The 21,974-nt window shown below is 37.6% G+C and overlaps 1 protein-coding gene across 1 annotated transcript in view; it reads right to left on the reverse strand.

The window, feature by feature from the left end:
* The window catches only part of LOC149565461 (dimethylallyl, adenosine tRNA methylthiotransferase), a 127,480-nt gene extending 106,374 nt beyond the window's left edge, over positions 1-21,106 (reverse strand). Inside the window, exons 1-3 of the mRNA XM_089818985.1 lie at positions 20,772-21,106; positions 20,591-20,679; positions 20,201-20,339 (exon numbers count right to left, since the gene is read on the reverse strand). Coding sequence (XP_089675111.1) covers positions 20,201-20,339; positions 20,591-20,679; positions 20,772-20,955 — 412 coding nt within the window. The 5' untranslated portion in view covers positions 20,956-21,106. The remainder of the gene's footprint in view (positions 1-20,200; positions 20,340-20,590; positions 20,680-20,771) is intronic.
* Positions 21,107-21,974: the final 868 nt, after the last annotated feature.

Consider the following 21,974-nt stretch of genomic DNA (forward strand, 5'->3'; position numbering starts at 1 on the left):
GAAGAGAGACAAGATAGGCTCACCCCCCCCCCCCCCCCCAAAGAAGAATACCGACCAATGACTGCTCCGATGAAGAAGCTAATCCAAGACTGAAGAATGGTGTTCCTCCCCTTAGGAAGAAACAATGCCAAGGGTACAAATGAGACGCTTTCACTATGTGTGGAAAGAATCCCATGGATAAGTGATGTCTCTGAAACCTGCTCAACTGGCTGAAGAACTTGTCTCAAAGAATTGTCTGTCTCTGCAACTGATGAAGAACCCTTCTGCAACTGCTGATCATAAGTATCCACAATCACTTCAACCTGTGACGATGATCATGTAGAGAATGAACAAGAGGGTCGGATGGAGCCCTCGTGACAACTGAAGAAGGTGTTGCTACATCAAGAAGAAGAGGCAGATCATCAATACTGTCCCCCAAATCTGTCACTGAAGCTAGACCTGGAAGACTAGATGTACCCTGCTGCGCTGGACCTATCAATGTGGAGATGTATGCATGTGGACTGAACTGATATAGTGACCTCTTGTTGTAACTGTCGATAGAACCCCACGTGTCTGAATCTGTTGAAGCACTATCGTTGGTGTCACTATCAGTTTCCACACGGTATGATGTGCGAAGAGGATTAGAGAACAAGCTTGGTGAACTTTCCTCAAAGTGTACATCCTTCTCCACAAAAATCTAATGTGTCTCTAGATCCAATAGTCTATATACCTTCACACCGTCTTCATAACCTATGAAGGTACAAGGCCGAGGTGACTGTGCCTTGCAACCCCTGCAAGATATCTTTGCCCATGCAAGACAACCGAAGACTCTGAAGTGTGTCACAATAGGTTTTCTACCGCACCATGCCTCAAAAGGAGTCTTGGCATCTAAGGCTGAATGAGGAGACCTATTAAGAATGTGAGTGGCACTATTAATTGCTTCGACTTCTAGTGATGGATCTAGAGACTTGGCTTGTATCATGCAACTTGCCATAGACTTAAGAGTTTGGATCCTCAATGTTGCAACATTTGTCTTATGCAGGCTGAATGCTGGTGGAGTCTGAAGATCAATTCCCTCATGTCTACGAAAGTCTTTAAGTCTTATGTTCACATATCTGCTTCCATTGTCCATTCGTAGAACTTTGATGGCTTTCCTCGATTTCTGTTCTACATGAGTCTTGAAGGCTAGAAACTTGTCCAACACTTCATTCTTACTATGAAGAAAATAGACCCAAGTGTATCTTGAAAAGTCATCAACGAAGGTCAGTATGTAACGACCCTGGCTGAATGCAAAAGGACCTACTAATACCATGTGAACCATCTATAGAACTCCTGATGCTCTTGAAGACTTCCCTCTCTGTAACTTCCCCTCTGGATGCATATCCACTGAATATGTTGAACATTCACAATGGGAAAAGTTGATTTGAGGTAGACCTTTGACCATTCTGTTTGTGCAAAGTTGTTGAAGATAGCGGAAGGAAAAATGTCCATACCGCTCATGCCATAATTGCATTGTTGAATTTGATTGTGATAACAAGACCTTTGAAGGAGACTTGGGCACAAAATGGGAGAAAGAGTACAACCTTTTGTTATGATTCACTTTCCCCACTACAACCGATGAGTCATCTTTCAGACTGTGCACCTGTACTGAGTCAGGAAGGAACTCAACTCTATGTCCATCTCTAAGGGAAGTGATTTGGTACATTGATAGGAGATTTGAACTTAGGTTTGGAACATAGAGAACATCTTGAAACTTTCCATTTTCCATTTCCACGTTTCCTTTCCCTTCAACTTCCATTTTTGTATCATCTCCCACGAAGATGTGTGGTACCTTTGATTGCTTCATTGAAGAAAAATCCTCCTTTGAAGAACCCATGTGATATGAGGCACCAGAGTCAAAAATCCATTCCTTTGAAGAATTTGTATTTGCCATGAGTGCTTGCCCTTTGCCCTTTGAATCTGAAGAAGACCCTTTATCCTTATAAGCATTAGGCAGTGGAACATTATGTTTCTTCATGATGTTGGTCAACTCATCAATCTTTTAAAAATAACACTCATGTTCTTCATGACCCGATTTCTTGCAATAAGCGCATTTTTTCTTCTCCTTATTGTTGTCCCCCTTCTTGTTCGAATTGGAGGACTTGCCTTGTTGATTGGATTGTGGTGTTGTCTTTTCTACATCCTCTAATTTGTTCTTCCACTTCTTTTTCTTACCCTTTCCTTGATTTGAAGACTGTCCAGCTGAATTTTGAGAACCCTCATTGTTGACCACCAATGCTTTAGACTTTGGTGATTTGAGAATCCCCATTGATTTCAACTTCTTTTCTTCAGTATCCAACAAATCAGCATATTCATCAAAGGTGACTTTCTTATAGGCAGACCCTAATGTAGTCTTTGAGGTGTTAAAAGAAGAAACAAATGTGGAATACTCCGATGGCAATTTGTTATGTATGAAATAGATCAATCTGTCATCTTTGATAGAACTACCACAATCAGTAAGCTTTGTCCTTAGTTCATTCACTTTGATGATGAAATCTTGTATTGAATCATATGACTTAGGATCTAAGGAGACAAGCTCATCTTCAATTTTGAAAACATCCTCTTCAGACACTTTACCATATAAGTTTTCGAGGGTATCCCAAGCTTCTTTGGATGTAAAACACTTCTTACTTTAATACATGATCTTATCATCAACCCCCAAACATATATCGCCTAGGGCCTTCCTATCCATTGCTACCCAAGCTGAAATATCACTTGTTAATACCTTATCACTTGCTAGTTTAGGAAGAGTACCATCTACATATTGTGAAACTCCATTATGCATTAAGTGATACCACATTTTGATGGACCATGTAGCATAGTTATGTGGAGTTAATTTTGGAAACTTAAAATTTTCCATAATGCAGAAAATGAAAGAAAAGTGCAGAAAAGAGAGAACACAACACCAAGAACACCCCCACTTTTCACTAAATCAAGAAACCCCCCCCCCCCCCCCCAAAAGAGATGCTTTTGGCACTTTATAAGTAGTGCGATTACAATGGCCACTTGCCAATTTTTGGCCTTCGTGGACTTCTGATTTTGCTTGTTACAACCTCTACATGGATTACAAATCTGGAACTTTACAATGTGCTACAATTCTGAAGCAATACAAAGCAAAGAAAGGCCCTATTGCTGAAAGTGACACTTTTGTCCACACAACCCTACAATCTGATTGCAGATCTGGAAAGTAGATGAAAAATAACACACTTTCAAAAAAACATAACCTGTTTTAGACTCCAGATATGCCCGTACGGAGCGTTTTAAGTTGCAAAATGCAAGATTATGCAAATACAGTTGCCAAAAAATGCAATTTCTGAACAATCCATGCACCAAAACCAAAAAAAAACTGCACCACTGAAAAGTTTAGAAAATTCTACCCAATTTCAAAAAAAATCGCCCCTGATTTGGAATCTAGATGACTGAGATATGGCCTCCCAAAGTCAGACTACAAAATCAAAAATCAATCTAGAGAGGGATTGCATCAGCAAAAGATGAGGTTAAATTTGACGGTCATACGCCCGTCGCAGTACTTCTATTTTGCCCTGGAATGATGGTCAAACGGCCGTCAAATTTAGGCACATGAAATGATGACGTCTGCGACTTTCCACCCCTGTGGTGACATTAGCGTACGGAATCGTATGGACTAGGTCGACGTGTCCGGTATGGCATGGTACGGATGCCACGTGTGATGTACAAGTTGATGACTATTAGTACAGATTGGGTGACATGGATGACAGTTGTATAGCCTGCGTGTCGCTAACTTGTCACCACGTGTTGCTCAAGTGCATTGACGTACTGCTGACTGTATTGCCGATTCGGCAGGCAAGATGACGTGGGCGTTTATTTAGCTGATGACGTGGCAGAATTATACTAGCCACATGTCCAACGTAGCAAGCGAGAGATGACATGGATTGTAGGCCACGTGTACGGGTGCGATGGCTACCGCGTGGCAGTCGCTGCTTGCATGTTACTGCAGCGAATTGATTTGCGTCACATATCCTTGGTGGCACTGCGGGCGTGTGGCCGAATTTAGTCGTCGTCAGTGGTCGAAAACTTAGAAAGGCGACACCGGTTTTATGTGGGTTTTATCCCACATTCAACATAGGATGGACCACGGCAGTATTGAAATAGAGAAGGCCATGGGACAAAAGTAAAGAAGCCCGCCGGATTTTGGAGGGTTGGGGCCGAATGTTGAAGAGCCTCTCGCCGGATTCGGCTGCGGGAAATTATGTGTATGCTGCAATTTTCCAGACTGCACGGCTACGGTTACTTGGCCGCTAGATTATAATGAAGCCTGAAATAATGCAAATTTGCCCTCCAAAAATATAATAATATCCCTACAAAATAAAATGAATATTCCTCCAAATTGCAGAGCTGAGGTGTGACTACCCGGTTCTACAAAAAAAAAATTCTTTGACTGGGCAACTAACAAAGAAATTTGGAAAAAAAATTGTAGAGAAATAATTAAATCAGATCTGAAAATAAATGCACAGATCGATAAAAATGGCCATACCCAATTTGCAAATCGGTGTCTTCGGGTGCTGGTTTGCAAAAATAATTTGCCTCACGATCAACTTTCGCCCAGCATAGGCAAATTTATAGTCAATCTTCACCGAATCAACATTCCGGACACAATGGCGAGGTTAGATTTGGCTCTAAACGCTCCCAATTTCTACAAATTCTCCAGATTCGGGTCGAAGTGTTGAAGCATGAACGGTCTCAAATGGCTATGTGTAGAGAATCTCCCCAAGCTCTGATACCATGTAAGAATTTGGCTTAAGCCAAAATTCACCCAAGACCAAGGAACTCAAATACAAGCACAATTGTAGACCGAAGAGAGAGTATGATCAGAATGACGATATATCATTCAATATGCCATATATGCCATATGAGAGTACACTAGGAGTGCCTGTATATAAAGGCCTTTGGAGAGCTTCTAAAATGCATAGAAGTCAGCAACATGATAAGTCATATCCTCCATTAAGCATGGAAGTAAGTGCGATGATGTAAGGATAAGCCTACAATGGTGTAGCACGCAAATCAATGGTGTAGACAACATGTGTTAAATTAGGAGTGCGAATAACTATGTTGTCAACATGACAACTCAGTGAATGATGCATACTCCTGTGTTGTATACACCATGTGCTGAAATAGAGTTGCGTACTTTTGTGTTGTCAACATGACAACTCAAAAAAGGTGCGCAAACTCCTAAGTATCTCACCTAAATAAATAATAAAATAATGCATTAACATATGGACATTATGTTGCCAGATGCCCTGATTGACTTAAGAAACAAGCATCCTATGCTAGGGTCAGGAACACAAATACAGAAGAAGATCTTGAGAAGTTTCTATTCTATTCAGCACTATCAAATCATGTATCTAATAAAATCAACACTTGGGTAATTAATAGTGGATCTTCTAGACATATCACTGTATTTTGAGAACATCTAGATACTATGGCTGAAGACATTGAAGAGGAGGTAACCATCGGAGATGACTCTGCACATCCTGTAAAAGGAGTCAAATTAGATCTGGTATCACTATCCAACTACAAGATGTATTATTTGTACCAGGAATTAAAAGAAGCCTAGAATCTATTTTTTCCCTGGAAGATAATGGATATAGTCACTTTCATGAATGGAAAAGTCTTAGCATGGCCCAAGAATGCTACCTTTAAGAAGGCTAAAACAACAGATGTAAGACATGGATACCTATACAAACTCTACACTGAGTCAAAACAAGCACTCATTCATGAAACCCATGACTCAAATGAAATCTAGCATAGAAGATTAGGGCATATACATTTTCGAACTCTAACATCTATGGAAAAATTAGTAACAAGAATTCCCAAACTAAACGCAATCCATAATGGAACATGTAAGGGGTGTGCATTAGGGAAGAACACTAAAGGATCCTTCAAAAATAGTTTAAGCAAAACTAAAAATGTATTGGAATTAGTCCACTCAGATTTATGTGAACCTATATCAACTCCATCAATGGGAGGGTCTCTATACCATGTAATTTTTGTGAATGACTTCTCTAGAAAGACCTGGATCTACTTCTTAAAATGCAAAGAGTCAGAAGAGATCCTTAAGAAATTCAAAGAATTCAAGGCCCTAATAGAAAACTCATCTAGAAAGAAAGTTAAAACCCTGAGAACTGAGAATAAATCGAATTCCAGGAATTTTTAGGAATTAGATTTATTCTTGCATTGGACCAAAATTGGAATAGATTTATTCCAATTTTCCTATTCCCGTTTCCCTATTCCAGGTTAATTCCAGTAACCGAACGGGCCGTTAGAGAATTTTGTATTAATGCTAGGATCAAGAGGGAGTTCACTATACCCTATAATCCTCAACAAAATGGAGTAGCTAAGAGGAAAAATTGAACCATCGTGGAAGCTGCAAAGTCAATGATGTATGACCAAAATCTTAATGCTTCATTTTTGGGCACAAGCATCAAGAACAATTGTCTACATGCAAAATAGATGTCCTCACTCACATCTTGATAATAAAACACCATAAGAGGCCTTTACCAGGATAAAACCTAATATGAGCCATCTTAGGATATTTGGGTGTCCTGTATACACACATGTACCTAAAGAGAGAAGGACAAATTCAAAACCTTCTAGGAGAAAAGAGATTTTTGTAGGTAACAATGAAACTTCTGATGGCTATAGGATATACCTTTCAAATCAAGACCGAATAGAAATAAGCAAAGATGTCACCTTCAAGGAAGACATTGCCTTCAAAAGGTCCAGGAGCTTAGATCAATTAGAAATTCAAGACTCTCTTGAGAACATAGATGAAGAATCAAATTCCGAAACTCGAAGGGAGCAACCAAAAGAAAACCCTAATGAAAACCATACTACTCTTGAGATTCAAAGGGAGAAAAAATATAATGTTAATAAGAGGAAACAACCACTTTAGGCTAAAAAGATTGTTGAGTAAGCAGAAAACGTCGCTGCACCAAAGGGCACTTTTAGAGAGAGTAAGAGGCCTGATATATTATCAAACTACGTGGCACTAGTGAATGAGATTTCTAATTCAGAACCTACTAGTGTAACTAAAGCTCTTAAACACCAAGTATGGAAAGATGTCATAACAAGTCCATTCTTAAAAATGATGTGTGGGATATAGTACCAAGACCTAAAGGGAAATCCATTGTCTCCTCTAAATGGCTCTTCAAAATTAAACATGTTGCAGATGGCAGTATAGAGAAACATAAGGCAAATTTTGTTGCAAGAGGTTTCTCACAAGAGGGAATTGATTACGAGGAGACATTTGCACCAGTTGCCAGATATACATCTATTAAAGTCGTTATAGCCATTGCTGCAGCAAAGGGCTAGAAGATACACCATGGATGTAAAGACAGCATTTCTGAACGGGACTATCAAAGAAGTCTATCTACAACCTGACGGTTTTGTGATTCATGATGCAACATCCCATGTATGCAAATTGAAGAAATCCCTTTATGGACTTAAACAGGCTCCTAGCGCCTGGTACGAGAGAATTGACAAATATCTTACAGGACTAGGTTTCTCTAAGAATGAAGTTGATCCAAATCTCTACTTTAAAGTTATTAAAGGTGAAATGTTATTATTAATTCTATATGTTGATGACCTGCTGATTATAGGAGAAAATCACCTAATTGCTCAATGCAAAAAGGACTTGGCTTCAGAATTTGATATGAAGGATTTAGATCTACTACATTACTTTCTGGGATTGGAAGTTTGGTAGAAACTTGATCGTATCCTTCTAAATCAAGGGAAATATGCTATTTACATTCTAAGAAGGTTTGGAATGCTAAATTGTAGACCTATGTCCACACCATGGAAACAAACTTATGCAAGTTGAGAGAAGCAGTTGTTGAATCCATATTTGTAGATCCTGCCTTATATAGACAAATCATTGGAACCCTAATGTACTTGGTCAATGCACGACCTAATATTTGCTATCTTGTAAATGCCTTGAGACAATTTATGTGTGAACCACATGAAATACACCTTGTTGCTGCTAAACACATTTTAAGGTACCTATAGGGTACTATTGGATATGGACTCAAATATAAGAATGTTGATCTACACTTACATGGATACTCAATTTCAGATTGGGGCTGGAAGTGTGACTGATCAGAAGAGTACGTCTAGATGTTGTTTTAGCTTGGGATCTACCATAATCTCTTGGATAAGCAGGAAGCAATCTTTTGTGGCACAAATTTCTCTTGAAGCTGAATACATTGCAGCCACAATGGGGAGCTAGAGAAGTTATATGGCTTCGCAAATTGATTGTGGGACTGTTTGGAAAGTTCTTCAAACCTACTACTATTCATTGTGACAATCAAAGTTGCATCAAGCTCTCAATTAATCCTATTTTCCATGATCGATCCAAGCATATAGAGATCCATTCTCACTACATGAGGGATATGGTTGAAAGGAAAGCAATTCAGTTGGAATATGTTTGTACAAATGATCAAACAGCACATATCCTTACCAAGCCTCTCTCCAGAGTTAAAGTGGAGCACCTCAAAAAAGAAACTTGGTATGGTTGAAATGTAATTCATTGAGACTAAGTTTCAAAATTTGTTCTTTTGTACTAACATATATTTTTTAAGATGTTTAATGTGTAAACTCTTTTGTCATATGTGTGACTTTATGACTTTATGGGCCTCACCTATGTATATTACTGAAAGGTGACAATCTTTCTGATAATGTACCTTTGTATTCAACATTGTAAGGTGACGACTTTAAAATGTCCACTATCATGCTGACTTGATAGTTAATATATCTCAAACTAATTGATTGATACATGCTAACTTGATATCTATTGTAGATCAATTCCATCTTAATGAGATGGTCATGGTGGACATTATGTGACGTATTGTCCATGGACATGCCATGACATGTTAGGTAGACATCATGCGATGTGGTGTCACTGCACATACCATAACTAGGATATACAATTATCATGCTGACTTGATATTCTGTATACTCCTTGATATCACATGCTAGGTGATATCTAAAACTATTCATATCTTGTTGTCTTCCCTAGCTAAGAGAGCATGTTAAAAGCAATAGCATCGGTCAACCTGGAAACAATGTAGTCAAATCTGAAAATCCTTCCATCAGTGATCTGACTGATCGCTCCTTAAACCAAGTATGATACAGGTTGTTATCTCTTGCAATTAGATCTAGTATTGATCAATCTGATTTTGTTAAATTAAACTAAACACTAAATAAGACTTGTGTTATAGTTAAACAACTAGTTATTAATGTGTGTCTTTGATAGAAATGTGATTGAACCATCATGTCTCACTGTTGACATGTACATTCATCCTTAGTTCTTATCTGATGGGGAATGCAAGAGAGAGAGCCACTGAAAACTACAAATCATTCTCTCTGCATTCAATATCATTTAGAGGTCAAATACCATATTCAGAAATTCTTGATCAAGTTTGAAAATAATCATAGAAGTGAACCTGTCATACAAGAAAGATATCAGAAGTCTGAAAATAAAGTACAGTCTGATACTAAGTTTATTAGAGCATTTACATTGCTTTATTATTTTGAATATTTAAGGGAGGTTATGAATAGATGAAGGATTGTCGTGGTTTGCAGAGGTATGTGATTCTTGTTTAATTTTTCCATTCACTCTTGGCCTGAGAATGAAACGGCTCATTCTAGGTGATCATAGATTTCTCACTATAGTTAAATGGCTTAATATCTGGGAACAACAACAATCGGGGGAGATGTTCTAATGTTTAGAATTCGAAGTTAAACTGTCACAGGCATTATTGCAGGAGAAATTTGTTGTCAGCCAGGAAATTCACACAAAAAACATTTTGGCATTTACTAGACAAACTTGCTGCCTAGAGTTTAGTGGCGTACTGTGCAATCATCTATGAGTATTGATGGCCAGTTAAGGGAAGGTAAATTAGAAGTTGCAGGTGGTATATGCAGTCTAGGACAGGAGGTTACCAAACAGTTTTTTAGTGCAACCAGCCCTCAATTAGCTGCCCTAAATCAGGAAAAACATTTGGTATCAATTGGTGAAATCTGGAACTATTAAGTGCATACTGTTGTGTATACTTCAGCACTGAACAACATACATCTAATCTCAGTTAAAATAATGTTTTATTTATCGTAGACTGTATGACATTTATTATTTAATGTAAGCATGCCAAATGTTTGATATAGTACCTCTCAGGAATCATAAGAAGCAGCATGTTCTTGGCTCGCCAACATAGGCCATGACTTTGTTGGCAATCAGAGAGAGAAATCAGAGACTATTGATACATGTGATCGGTGATAAGTAGGAAATTGTGTTGGTCACATCTGGCAAAATCATTATATTTGAACTCTTATGATTGAAGACACACATCACAAACAGGGATGATATTGTTGTTCCATGTCATAAGCACCATCAAAGTAATGCAAACAAAAGAAATAAAAGTTGTGTCTTTATTTGATCCAAAGAATGTTGTAACATTACAGAAAGATTATGTATTGATGCTTGACGAAAATATGGCCATGTATAGAATAATGGTGCAATCAGGACCTTTGTAGATGGGAACAGACTATCCAACTGGTGCCATAATACTGATAAAGTGAACTTATAAAGTATTATAATGGGTTTAATTTCATCAGTCCCTCTATCATTTCTTGGTGCACATATTTACTCAAGACTATTGCTTCCTTCTTGTGCTATGAATCTGTAGTAGGTAGATCTCAGTTGAGACTACAGTGAATACTAAGGACAATCTATTTAACATAGATACTAGTTTAAGGACACCATATCAAAGGTGAAGCTGCAAGTTATTTGAAGGATAGTGAGTAGTATTATACTATATAGAAGAAGAAGAAGAAAGAAGCAGATTACCTCAAGAAGGATGTTAATGAGAATCTTGAGATAAGTATTGTTAATTATAACCTCTTGAATACTATTTTTATTTGCGTATCGTAGTCAATATCTTGGCCATATCCCTACATGCAATATGAGTTATTTACTTTATTATGATCTTGATCTTTTCCTTGATCCCCAAAATGATTCTTTGCAATGAAGAAAAAGAACAAAAAGAAGCTTTGCTATAATTGATGTGATGCAAAATTATTCAACAATATAAGAGTGGAAATTTTACATTGTGGGTGAGAAATAATAATCAATGTTCTATTCCCATTTAAACTATCCTTAAAAGGGGAGATGTCATTGAAGAGACACCATCAAGGATGTGCAGGGATGTTCTTGCAGAAAAAGAAGATTGGTATATTAGGCATGCTACCAAATGCAAGACTCAATCTTATGACAGTAGCTCCAAAGAAGTTTTGCTCTGGGGTTCATTGGTCATTTGATGATCATGCTAAATAAAGTGCGGCTCTTGAAGCAAATATCTTTGATGACTGAGATTATGAGTCATTAGAGGCAATCTTGGACAAATAGTGGCAGCAGAAAGAGGATACGTTTCAGTTGACTTCTGAGAATCTTGGTTATATTGGTTTGGAAGGAGCGGACAATGCTGAGATGGTTTCTCTACTGATCAGAAAACTATAGCAGTTTAAAGACTATGATTCATGGGATGAAATTCCATGTATGTAGGCTGAAAGCCATTATGTGAATATCTAGACTATGACATTCCTAGATAGATGGATACTTGTTGAACCAAGGAGCATGACACGACTAAAATCAGGAGGTCAGAAGGATGATATCAGATTCAGATGAAGTTTGATACTTCATCAGAGACAACCTTGTACTAAGAGGTCAGATTCATAGGGGTTTGATTTCATGTAAACTTTTAATGGCATGTGTGTGACTGCGTGATTTTAAGGGGGCCTACCCCCTGTGTACATCATGAGGAGGTGACGACTTTCAAACGATCATCACTTGTATTTGCAGAAGTTATTGAAAGGTGACAGTCTTACAATTACTTAAATCTTTCTATCATGATATACATTTTATGTAATGTTTATACAGATCATTCAATTGACGGTCTATGAGTTATTTGTATAGATATATCATAGGTACTTGGTGAATATAATGTGACGTAATATTCAGGAGACCATTACCTTATTATTGAGTACTTGGTGAAAATCATGTGTTGACATTCATTAGGCCATTACTTGGAGTATTTGGTGAATATCATGTGTTGATATCCTGGAGGCCAATACTCATGATATCAAAATGGTGGAGATCTTATGATCAAAAATATCCTTAAAATTTGTCATTCCTAATATTACCAATGGTGTAATATCTATCCTCTGTTTATCCTCCCTAGCTAAGAGGGAGTGTTGATGTTTTGTAGCTTTTGTCTGATAAATCCTATGAGACTAAAAAATTGAAGATATATATATCTTATGTGAGTTATAATATATATATGGTTACATAATAAATTATTATTATTAATTTCACCATAATGAATAGACATGTCCCATGAAGGGACATGTCTCTCCTTGCCTCATTCCCAAATATAAATGCAAGAGAGATTGTTGCATTTGAAGCACACATACTACACAGGCAATGTTATTACATTTGCAGTGATCTCAATTTTCAACACATTCAAAAAGGAGATTTAGAGGATTCAAAATCAAGCCTCATCAAACAAGGACGTGGATAAGGTCTGGACTTTAAAAAGGGAGGAGTCCATGGACAAGTTCAAATTTAATTTCAAGAGCATTCATGTGTCCCCATGCAAAGCAACTTTGCACTTGATTAAAATCTTAAAGAATAAGGATTGTCTTATTGGCAAATCAAACTTGTCCCTATTCACATTAATTTTCAATGAGGATCAAACAAGATTCAATTCAAGGACAAGTTGTACTCTAATTTGTCCCTATTAGGGATCAAGGGTAGGGAATTCTGAGACAAGGTAGTAATAGACAAAGGTAGCAAGGATGTCCCAAACAATGGGAGAGGAAGACGCCACTACCAAAAGAATGATAAAATTATGCAAGGATGAAAGGTCTACAAAAGAGAAAGGTTGTCATCGTCAAATATCTAAGGAAGACTTCTTGCAAGCCTATGGCCAACCAAAAGAAACTAGCTGCTCCAAGGAAGTCAAGATATCAAAACACAGTCCAAGGATCGCTGCGAAGATGAAGATGGCTAGGAATCCCAAGAAATGAGAGTGACTAACTCAAAGAGATCAAGTTTGAAGGAGGTTTAACCACTCTAACAGAATCAAGGACAAGATTCACAAGCAAGGAAAATGAATAAGTTCCACGAATCAATAGGATCACCATGGAGATAACGAAGACAGAGAATTCCAAGAACAATGAGGAATTCCTAAGGATAAGGAAATGGAGTTTAAGTAAAGGTTGAAAGAGAAATAAGCATACATGTTCATAAAGATAAGTTGTTGGATGACTAAGCATCTTCCTATGGGCTCTCTTACTTTTGAATTTTCTCATTGGCCCAAAAGGTGGTGCCTCATTGTTATTGGCTCTATATTTAATATTTGTAGCAACTTTAATTAGGGTTTCCTTTGAGTTAACTTAGGTTATTGGTTTCAAATCAATCATGGTCATTTGTTGTATTTGGGGCTCCTATATAAACCCAACTCCTCTTATTTGTAAAAAGAGACTTGTTGAAATTGTTGCCATAATGCTATCAAAGTAATTTCTAATTCAACGTTTGTCTTTATGGTGGATTACTTGTGTTGCTTTGGAGTATTGCATGGTTTCTACATTTCATCACTTAGAATAGGGATTTCACTTCATGTTGATTATAAGTAGTAGTAGTTGAATGGAAGCTATTGTTCAATGATGATTAGTGGCGGAGCTATTGTCCATAGCTTTTGGTATTTGTTGACTGGAAGTAGCAGTGCAAGGTTGAAATGGACCAAAATTGCAAGCATTTAACTTCTATTGGAAATGTTCATTTATATTGCACCTTCGTAGGGTATTTGAATGAATATTGACAATGTGAAAACCTTCTACTCAAGGCATTAGCAACCTTGTTACACTGCCCCTTATTATGCTTTATTGTGAAAGTGTATGCCTACAAATACTCCATCCATTTGATGTTCCTATGACTCAATTTGTTTTGTGAGTTAATGAAACTCAATGCTTGGTTATTTGTATAGACAACAAATTCTTTTGGCAGAAGGAAATGCCTCCACTTCCTAAGTGCTTCAACAAGTGCATAAAGTTCCAAGTCATAGGATGAATACCTCTTTTTGGCCTCATTGAGCTTTTCACTATAAAAGGTTATTGGTCTATTATCCTGGCTCAAGACTACTCCTACTGCAATGTTACTTGCATCACATTCCAATGTAAAGAGTTTCTCAAAAACTTGGTAGCACTAACACAAGTGGCGACCTTTTTCTTCAACAGTTCAAATCCCCTATCTGCCTCTTTTGTCCATTTAAACTTGACTCCATACCTCCTTTGATTGTATCAAGTATGGGAGCACAAATTTCACTAAAGCTCCTTATGAACTTTCTATAGAATTGACAAGTCCATGAATACTTCTCACATCACTGGCTATCTTGGGAGTAAGCCAGTTCAGTATTGCTTCAACTTTTGATGCATCCATCTTCAAATCACCTTTAGAGACCACAAAGCCCAAATATACAAGTTCTTGCTTCATAAACTCACATTTCTCAAAAGTGATAGTTGTTCATCATGCAACTTCTAAGTGCAATTTCCAAATGTTTAAGATGCTCATCTTTGGTCTGAGTAAAAATTAAGATGTCATCTAGATAAACAACTACAAATTTACCAATACAGTCTTTGAGGACTTCATTCATGGGCCTCATGAATGTGATAGGGGCATTGGTGAGTCCAAATGGCATAACACGCCATTCATACAAGCCTTTTGTGGTCTTGAAAGTTGTCTTCCATTCATCCTGTTGCTTTATCTAGATGTGGTGGTAACCACTTTTCAAGTCTATCTTAGTGAAATGTTGAGCTCCTCTCAAACAACCCATTAGGTCTTCAAGCCTAGGAATTGGAAACCTATATCTAATGGTAATCCTATTTATGGCCCTTGAATCAATGCATAGCCTCCATTATCCTCCTTTCTTGGGTGTCAACACTACTGGAACTGCACATGAACTTACACTTTTTCTTACCAACCCACTACCAAGAAGCTCTTGTACTTGTTTAGCCAACTCATTGTTCTATTCCGGAGTAATCTTATAAGAAGCCTAATTTGGCAAGGAAGCCCCTGGAATAAAGTCAATCTAATGGCTTACAATCCTTAGTGGTGATAAAGTAGTTGGGTCCCATCATTGATGATATCCCTAAATTGATCCAAAATATTTTGCACTTCTACAAGTATGTCTACCTTCTTAGCCTTCTCTTCTTTAGGCTTTACAACAATAGCAAATCCAACTCCATCTCCCTCCTCGAGAGTGTTCAAGGACTCTTTTCCACCAACCATTAACACATTAGGGCCAATAGTTTTACTCTCTTCTCCATCTACCAAAGATTGGATCATGTATGTAACACCATCCTTTTGAAAAGAGTGAATTTTTCTCACCATAGTGGAATACCTTTCTATCAAATTGCCATGGTCTACCCAATAACAGATGGCATGCATCCATTGGCAAAACATCACATAATATTTTATCCTATTGTGAACTGCACCCAAGCTTGCTCATTTACTAACACATGTTGCCCCTTATTAAGCCAAGTAATCCTCTAGGGACTGCTATGAGGTATTCTAGTCAAATTCAACTTATCAACTACTTCTAAAATTATGTTATCAGTGAACCCTAAGTCTATAATGACCTTACATACCTTGCCCAAGATCTTGCATTTGATCTTGAACAAGGACCTTCTTTACTTTGGCTCCTCCTTGATAGGTTCTTTGATCAAGATTCTTCTTATCATCAAGTTATCTCCAACTTCTAAATCCAAGTTATCTCCTACACATAATTGATCGTCTTGTCACCTTGGGAAGAAGAGGCCTTTTCAAGGCACCCATAGGCTGGGTGTCCAAGTTGATTACAATTATAACACTTCATGGTTCACCAAATCTACCTATGTTGCTATTGCTGCTAGAACCCTTTCCTATGTTGTAGCCTCCTCTACTACTTGATTCACCACTTTGTTCTACAAGTTTGGACTCTCCTTGAGGTCTTTGGTCAATGCTTCTTCCACCAAAGCTGCCTCTATGGCCTCTTCTATCTCTTCCTCTACCTCTGCCTTTGCCTCCTTGTTCATGTTTCTTCTTGCTTTTCTCCTCTACTCTAAGTGCCAACTAATAGCACTTGTGGATGTGCTAGGGCTCAACAAGCTTATTTCCTCTTGAATATTCCACCTCAATCCATTTAAATATGTTGGAACCTTTATGCTTTCACCCTCTGTTACATTGGACCTCAAACATAGTTTTTGAAATTCTTCTATAAAGGCATTAACATCTAACTCTCTTTGCCTTAAGTTTTGTCTCTTCCTGTGGAGTTGAATCTCATAATCTTCAAGTAGGTAGGTTTCCCTAACCTTGGCCATCATACCTTTCCAAGTGGCTATAGGGTTCTCTCTCTCTCTCTCTCTCTCTCTCTCTCTCTCTCTCTACTTGCACAATTTCCACCACGTCAAAACAACTCCCCTCATTCTTGACTTGGCAACTTTCACTTTTTGGGCCTCACTAATGCCCTCGCATTCAAAGTGGTTTTCCATCCCTTCTATCCATTCCATTACTAGGTTTGGCTCCATCTTTCAACTGTAAAGTGGTATACCTTCCAATGCTTTACCTCCTAAAGCCCTAATTTCCTTGAGAAAGGTTCTCTTGCAAAACAGGTTCTAGTTCAAGGTCATCATCCTCAACCAACACTTCTTTGAGTCTTTCTTTTTCTTCTTTTTCAGTGACTTCCATTGTGACTCTCTCTACATTGTTTGCTACCTCACCAAGTTCGGTCTTCAACTCAGTAAGTTTTTCCTTCAAGGGTCTATTCTCCTCCTCCTAATCTTCTACCCTCTTCGCAAACTCTGCATTGGCAACCATGATGGACTCACCTATTGATTCTATTGTTGACATACACTAAAGATCACCAGCCCAAATCTTAGCGGCTCTAATACCAATTCGATAGGGAGGCTCCTCAAATGAGTTCCACTAAACTCCACACTAAGCCAATTCTAGGACCTTCTCAAGTTTCTCCTCACTTCAACCTTTCACCCTTGGGAGCATTCAATCCACTTTCCCAACTCAACTTGAGCCTCTCTACTGTAAGGAAACTCAGGTGCGGAAACAGCTTCCTACACTAATCTCATAAGAGAAGTATGGTGCAAATCCTATTAAAATCTTTTGCACTTACAGATTCAATATCATGTAAACAACAATATTGCAGCTAACCATGCATACAAAAAATAGACAGAGAAAGGAACACATAACACAAGGATTTGCCGGTGGGGGAAAACCTTTCGGTAAAACAACCCCACCCCTCCAAAACCTGCACAATGTATTATCTTCAACACAAGGTTACAATACACTTGCAATGCAAGTTCAACATCGACAACAAAAGACTCCAGTAGCTACTCGCAGTACCAATAATACACTTTTTTCGCATCGCATCTCTTCGCAACCCTAAAAACGCTTATAACATGCGCTTTACTTTAGGGCTACTCCCAAAGGTAAACCGTATTAGGGTTTTACCATTCTCCGAGAAAATAGGAACCCCAAAAAAATTAGAGTGTACAGTACTCAAATATCTTAGTTGCCACATGTCTTCACCTGTCATTGAATCTTCCTAACATAGCTCTTACGTGTCATAGGAATCCGTCATAACCGTTTTAGTCATGATCTCCTTATACACAATTCAAAATGTCGACACATCAACATTATTTGCAAGAAATACATTATACAAAACAAATAATAAGAATAGGAATTATACAAGGTTGAGACACCTTATTCCTAACATCTACCAATTCAAGATGCACCACTCTTTTAAGCTCACTAGGGCAAATTCACCTAACAACCACCTAGCTCATTCACCATAGCCTTGCAGGAATCCCAGGCCATCAACTCAATCAATTCAGTCAAAAAGATCTTCATTTTAAAGGATCTTGGTGTCATTCTATTACCGATCTCAAGATTTTGTTGTTTTTAGGACTAGTAGCCCTATTAGGTTTAATTAGGTCTCCTAATCAAGTTTTTGGCTTATAACTTCAAATACTTCCAAATGAGCCTATAAATCAATTTGCATTCCAGATACCCTTTTCGGCAAACTCAAGGATTTTTAGGGTTTTGGGTCCCTATCCTATTCGTACAACACCAAGCCCTAACTGAGCCAAATTATAAAGGAATTGAACTATTTTCAATCTTGGAACTAGAAAATCAATTCAACAGGATTCACCAAGTCTTCATAGCTTGGACACGATTCCATGTAGATCTTATGCACATCTCTGTGTCATTGGTTTGGCTTGTGCAACAACTCCTGCAAGTTACAAGTTTAAAATGCTTCTTGCTCCTAGTTAGGTTACAGCAGGACTCGCCTAGGGCAAGACTTTAAAAATAGCAAAACATGTTTCCTGACCTTTTGCAAAAGGGATTATAAAGTACATGGACCCTACTAATGGAGCTCAAAGGGTCGTGAAGATCCCACAATAAGGCTGCAAGATAGGGCCATTTAATTGGCTCAAACCCTGTTTAGACCAGTGAACTGGCTACCAAAGTTTGAATTTTATTTGAGCAACCAAAATTGTACAATGATCAATCCAAAAACTCACTAAACAAGAAAATGAACTCCACAGTAGAACAAAGCAGGTTCAATCCATAAGATGCAAGTTGCTTCAGATTCAATGATTGTGATAGATTTTCAAAAAACCATGTTTGCTTTGCTATTCAAAATACACCAAAACTGCATTCAATCTTAGTAAAAAGGCTTAGAAGGCCTTAAATTTGCTTACTCATCATGATCCAATAGTTGGTGTTGGTCCCTAACTATTCTGGATCAAAATGCAACTTCTTGCAACTGTTATCATGCAACATCGCAAACTTGCAAAATGTTGTCATGACGAAATTTTGTCAACTTTAGCAATTTGACATTTCATATCACAACCTTGACTCCTAATGATGCAGATCATGCCCTAAGCATGTCTATCCTCAATCTACCCCATTTTGTGCATTTTGGAGCTAATTAGTCTACTATGCCAAATTTTGCCCATACGGCAATTTTTGGTCAATACAATGACAACTTTTTGCCCAAATTTGCTAATGACTTTCACACATTAGCAAACTTCTAGAAACACACTTAATGGACCCTCAAATGGTTCTTATTCGATCCATGACCTAACTAAGGTCATTACAAGCCAAAATTGTGTTGTGTTTATCGTCCAAACCCTAGGTGCTCCTGCACCATATATCTATCCTTATAAATCTTGAGAAGAGATTCCATCTATTCCCAAGCCTTATGGACCCACTAAGGCATGTCCCTCTTACATATGCATATGTTATTATCAACCATCAGTATATATATTGTCTCTAAGAGATATTGAAATCTCTCTCTGGATTTCATTTATGGAATCTCAACATTCACCAAGTATGACTTGGATCTTGTTCTCAATTAGCAGAATTTCAATAATCCTTGATATTGGATCTTGTTCTCTATCATTCTGGATATTGTTGAAGATAGCTTGATCATGTTTGGTGTCTGTCATTCTACAACTTTCCTTGTGCTTGCAAAAATTGAAAGCATTAACAACTAATTATAATTTCTAATCTTGAGTCCAAATTTTCTATAATCTATCTTGGGTGCAATTTCCAAAACATTATTAATTAATTCTAATTTCTAAACTTTTTTCTATGCAACTTTAGGATATGAATGATGTGACATTTATTTTCTTGGCATCTCTAATGATAAACATATAACAATATTCATACAATGCCAACAGCAAAAAAGAATTGTGTAATCAATCTATTTGTATTGTGCTTACACTTTTAAGTCTCAATTTCTTTTAATTTGTTTATTTTAATATTAAATTAGCGGTTGCCCTTAAAATCCATTTTGTCATCCTGAAACCCCGAACCTCCATCCTCCAAAGCTCAATAAAATGTTGTTGACTAGAAAGAACACACTGAATTGGTGAGGAACTAAATTATGATTAACGAAACTCTTTTGGTGAAAACGCGTGGGGATTAGTCTAACTTTATAGAGTAGTGCTTTCTATTTAACTATCTTCCTCAGCCAATGCAACTACAATGGTCTTTGTTGTAACATAATAATGAGGTCAAAAATAGAATTGACACCTTGTTGCGCAGTTGAATTATTGCCTGCATTCAACTCTTTCAGTATCCGCAGAACCTCATACGTAAGCTTCTCTTTCGTAGATTGAAACAGCTTCTCCTTCATATTTCCCCTCAACGCCTCCTCCTCTATTTCTTGCACCTGCACATTAACGTTTTTTTTATTTACGACCTCCAATACTACAGTAATAAGTGAGCCAGTGCATAGGATGCCCTGTTTTCCAGATTCAATTTTTCAACCATATCTCCCGGATTTTAAAACCAGTGTCTGCCTATGAAAACGCCCTAGTTAATATTCGAGCTCGCCCATTACACAAATTACATCACATTATTGTTAGGCATTTCATTAAATTTCCCAAAAAATATCAAATGATCTTTTAAAATGCAGCTTACCCTGAGAATTAGATCTGCAGGTTCCGATTCCCGGCGAACTCTTATGGCTTGTTGCATTCGCTTATGCTCGTGCTCCGTGTATTTAATAACTGACTCCAAAAACAGTATAAGCAAACATATCGAACAAATGATCGCAAATCTCAAATGCCAACTGCGAAAAAGAGAAGATTTTTAATCTTACCTTGAATTGAACTGTGGGTAGGAGAGAATATATAGAGAGGGGCGAGCAGAGTGTGTAAAACGTAAAGGGCCGCTACTAAATTCGCGGTGCATACGACCGTGGTAGCCTTTTTATATGAACATTTAACTCTGTTTCCATTGCCATTGCCATTGCTAAACCAGTCGATAGCACTTCCGTGAGCCATGTAGCAATATCTTTCTGGTTAAAACCCTATCGGTTGGAAGCAGCTCTAATATTTCTAAACGCGGGAGAGATACAGGTGGTGGAAATAAAAACAGAGCGATCTATTAACTTCAAATTTTCCATGTTCAAGTGCAAAACAATTGCACCCTGTCAAATCAAAACAGTGCTGATATAATTACTTAACTAGCACTTGCACTTTTTAGGGCCGTTTGGATCGTGGATATCACCAGGAATTAGAATTTGCAATTCTTAAAAAATTGTAATCCACTGTTTGGGTCAACAAAACGAGAATTAGAATTTGAGAAAAATAGAATCTCATATCCTCATTTATCCTCAAGTAGAAACCTCTGTGATTCTTCTGCGAAAACATTAGATAGTAGTAGCACAAAGGAAGCAGGAGAATCAACTCAGGGGGAGCTAGATGAGGAGAAAAATCTAAATGATTTAGGTTTATTGGAGCATCCAGGTATTTTGGATGAAAGATCTATAGAGAAAACAAACTCTAAAATGCAGAAACCAAATGTAGGGAGCAAAAAGAAAAGAGGTCCCAAATCTATCAAGATAAAACTGGAATTAGCAGGCAATACAACAAGTCAATAATTTTTTTTAAGATTGGGAAAAGGTTTAGCCTTTTCCTGAGAGCCATGAAAACACTATCATGGAATGTCAGGGGCTACAATGCCCTTGAAAAGATACGATTGATCAAAAGATGAATTGATCAATTGAAACTAAATTTGGTGCTTTTACAAAAAACAAAGATTAAGGAGGAGGATTTTGCAAGTTTGAAGAGTAAATTCAAAAGATGGGAATGCTTGTTGATAGGGGCTTAGGGTGCTTTAGGGGGTATGGCTATTTTATGGAGATCAAATCTTCTAGAGGTAACTGCTACCCATCTTGACACAAACTAGCAATGGATTAAAGTTTATGTTAAACAATTACACTATTCCTTCTTAGTGATAAATGTATATGGTCCAAATAATAATGCTCAGAAAAGAACCTTATGGCAGACCATAAGTGATA

This window comes from Cupressus sempervirens, chromosome 3, assembly GCF_028749045.1.
Source record: "Cupressus sempervirens isolate cs-2001-9-10 chromosome 3, ASM2874904v1, whole genome shotgun sequence".
NCBI lineage: Eukaryota > Viridiplantae > Streptophyta > Pinopsida > Cupressales > Cupressaceae > Cupressus > Cupressus sempervirens.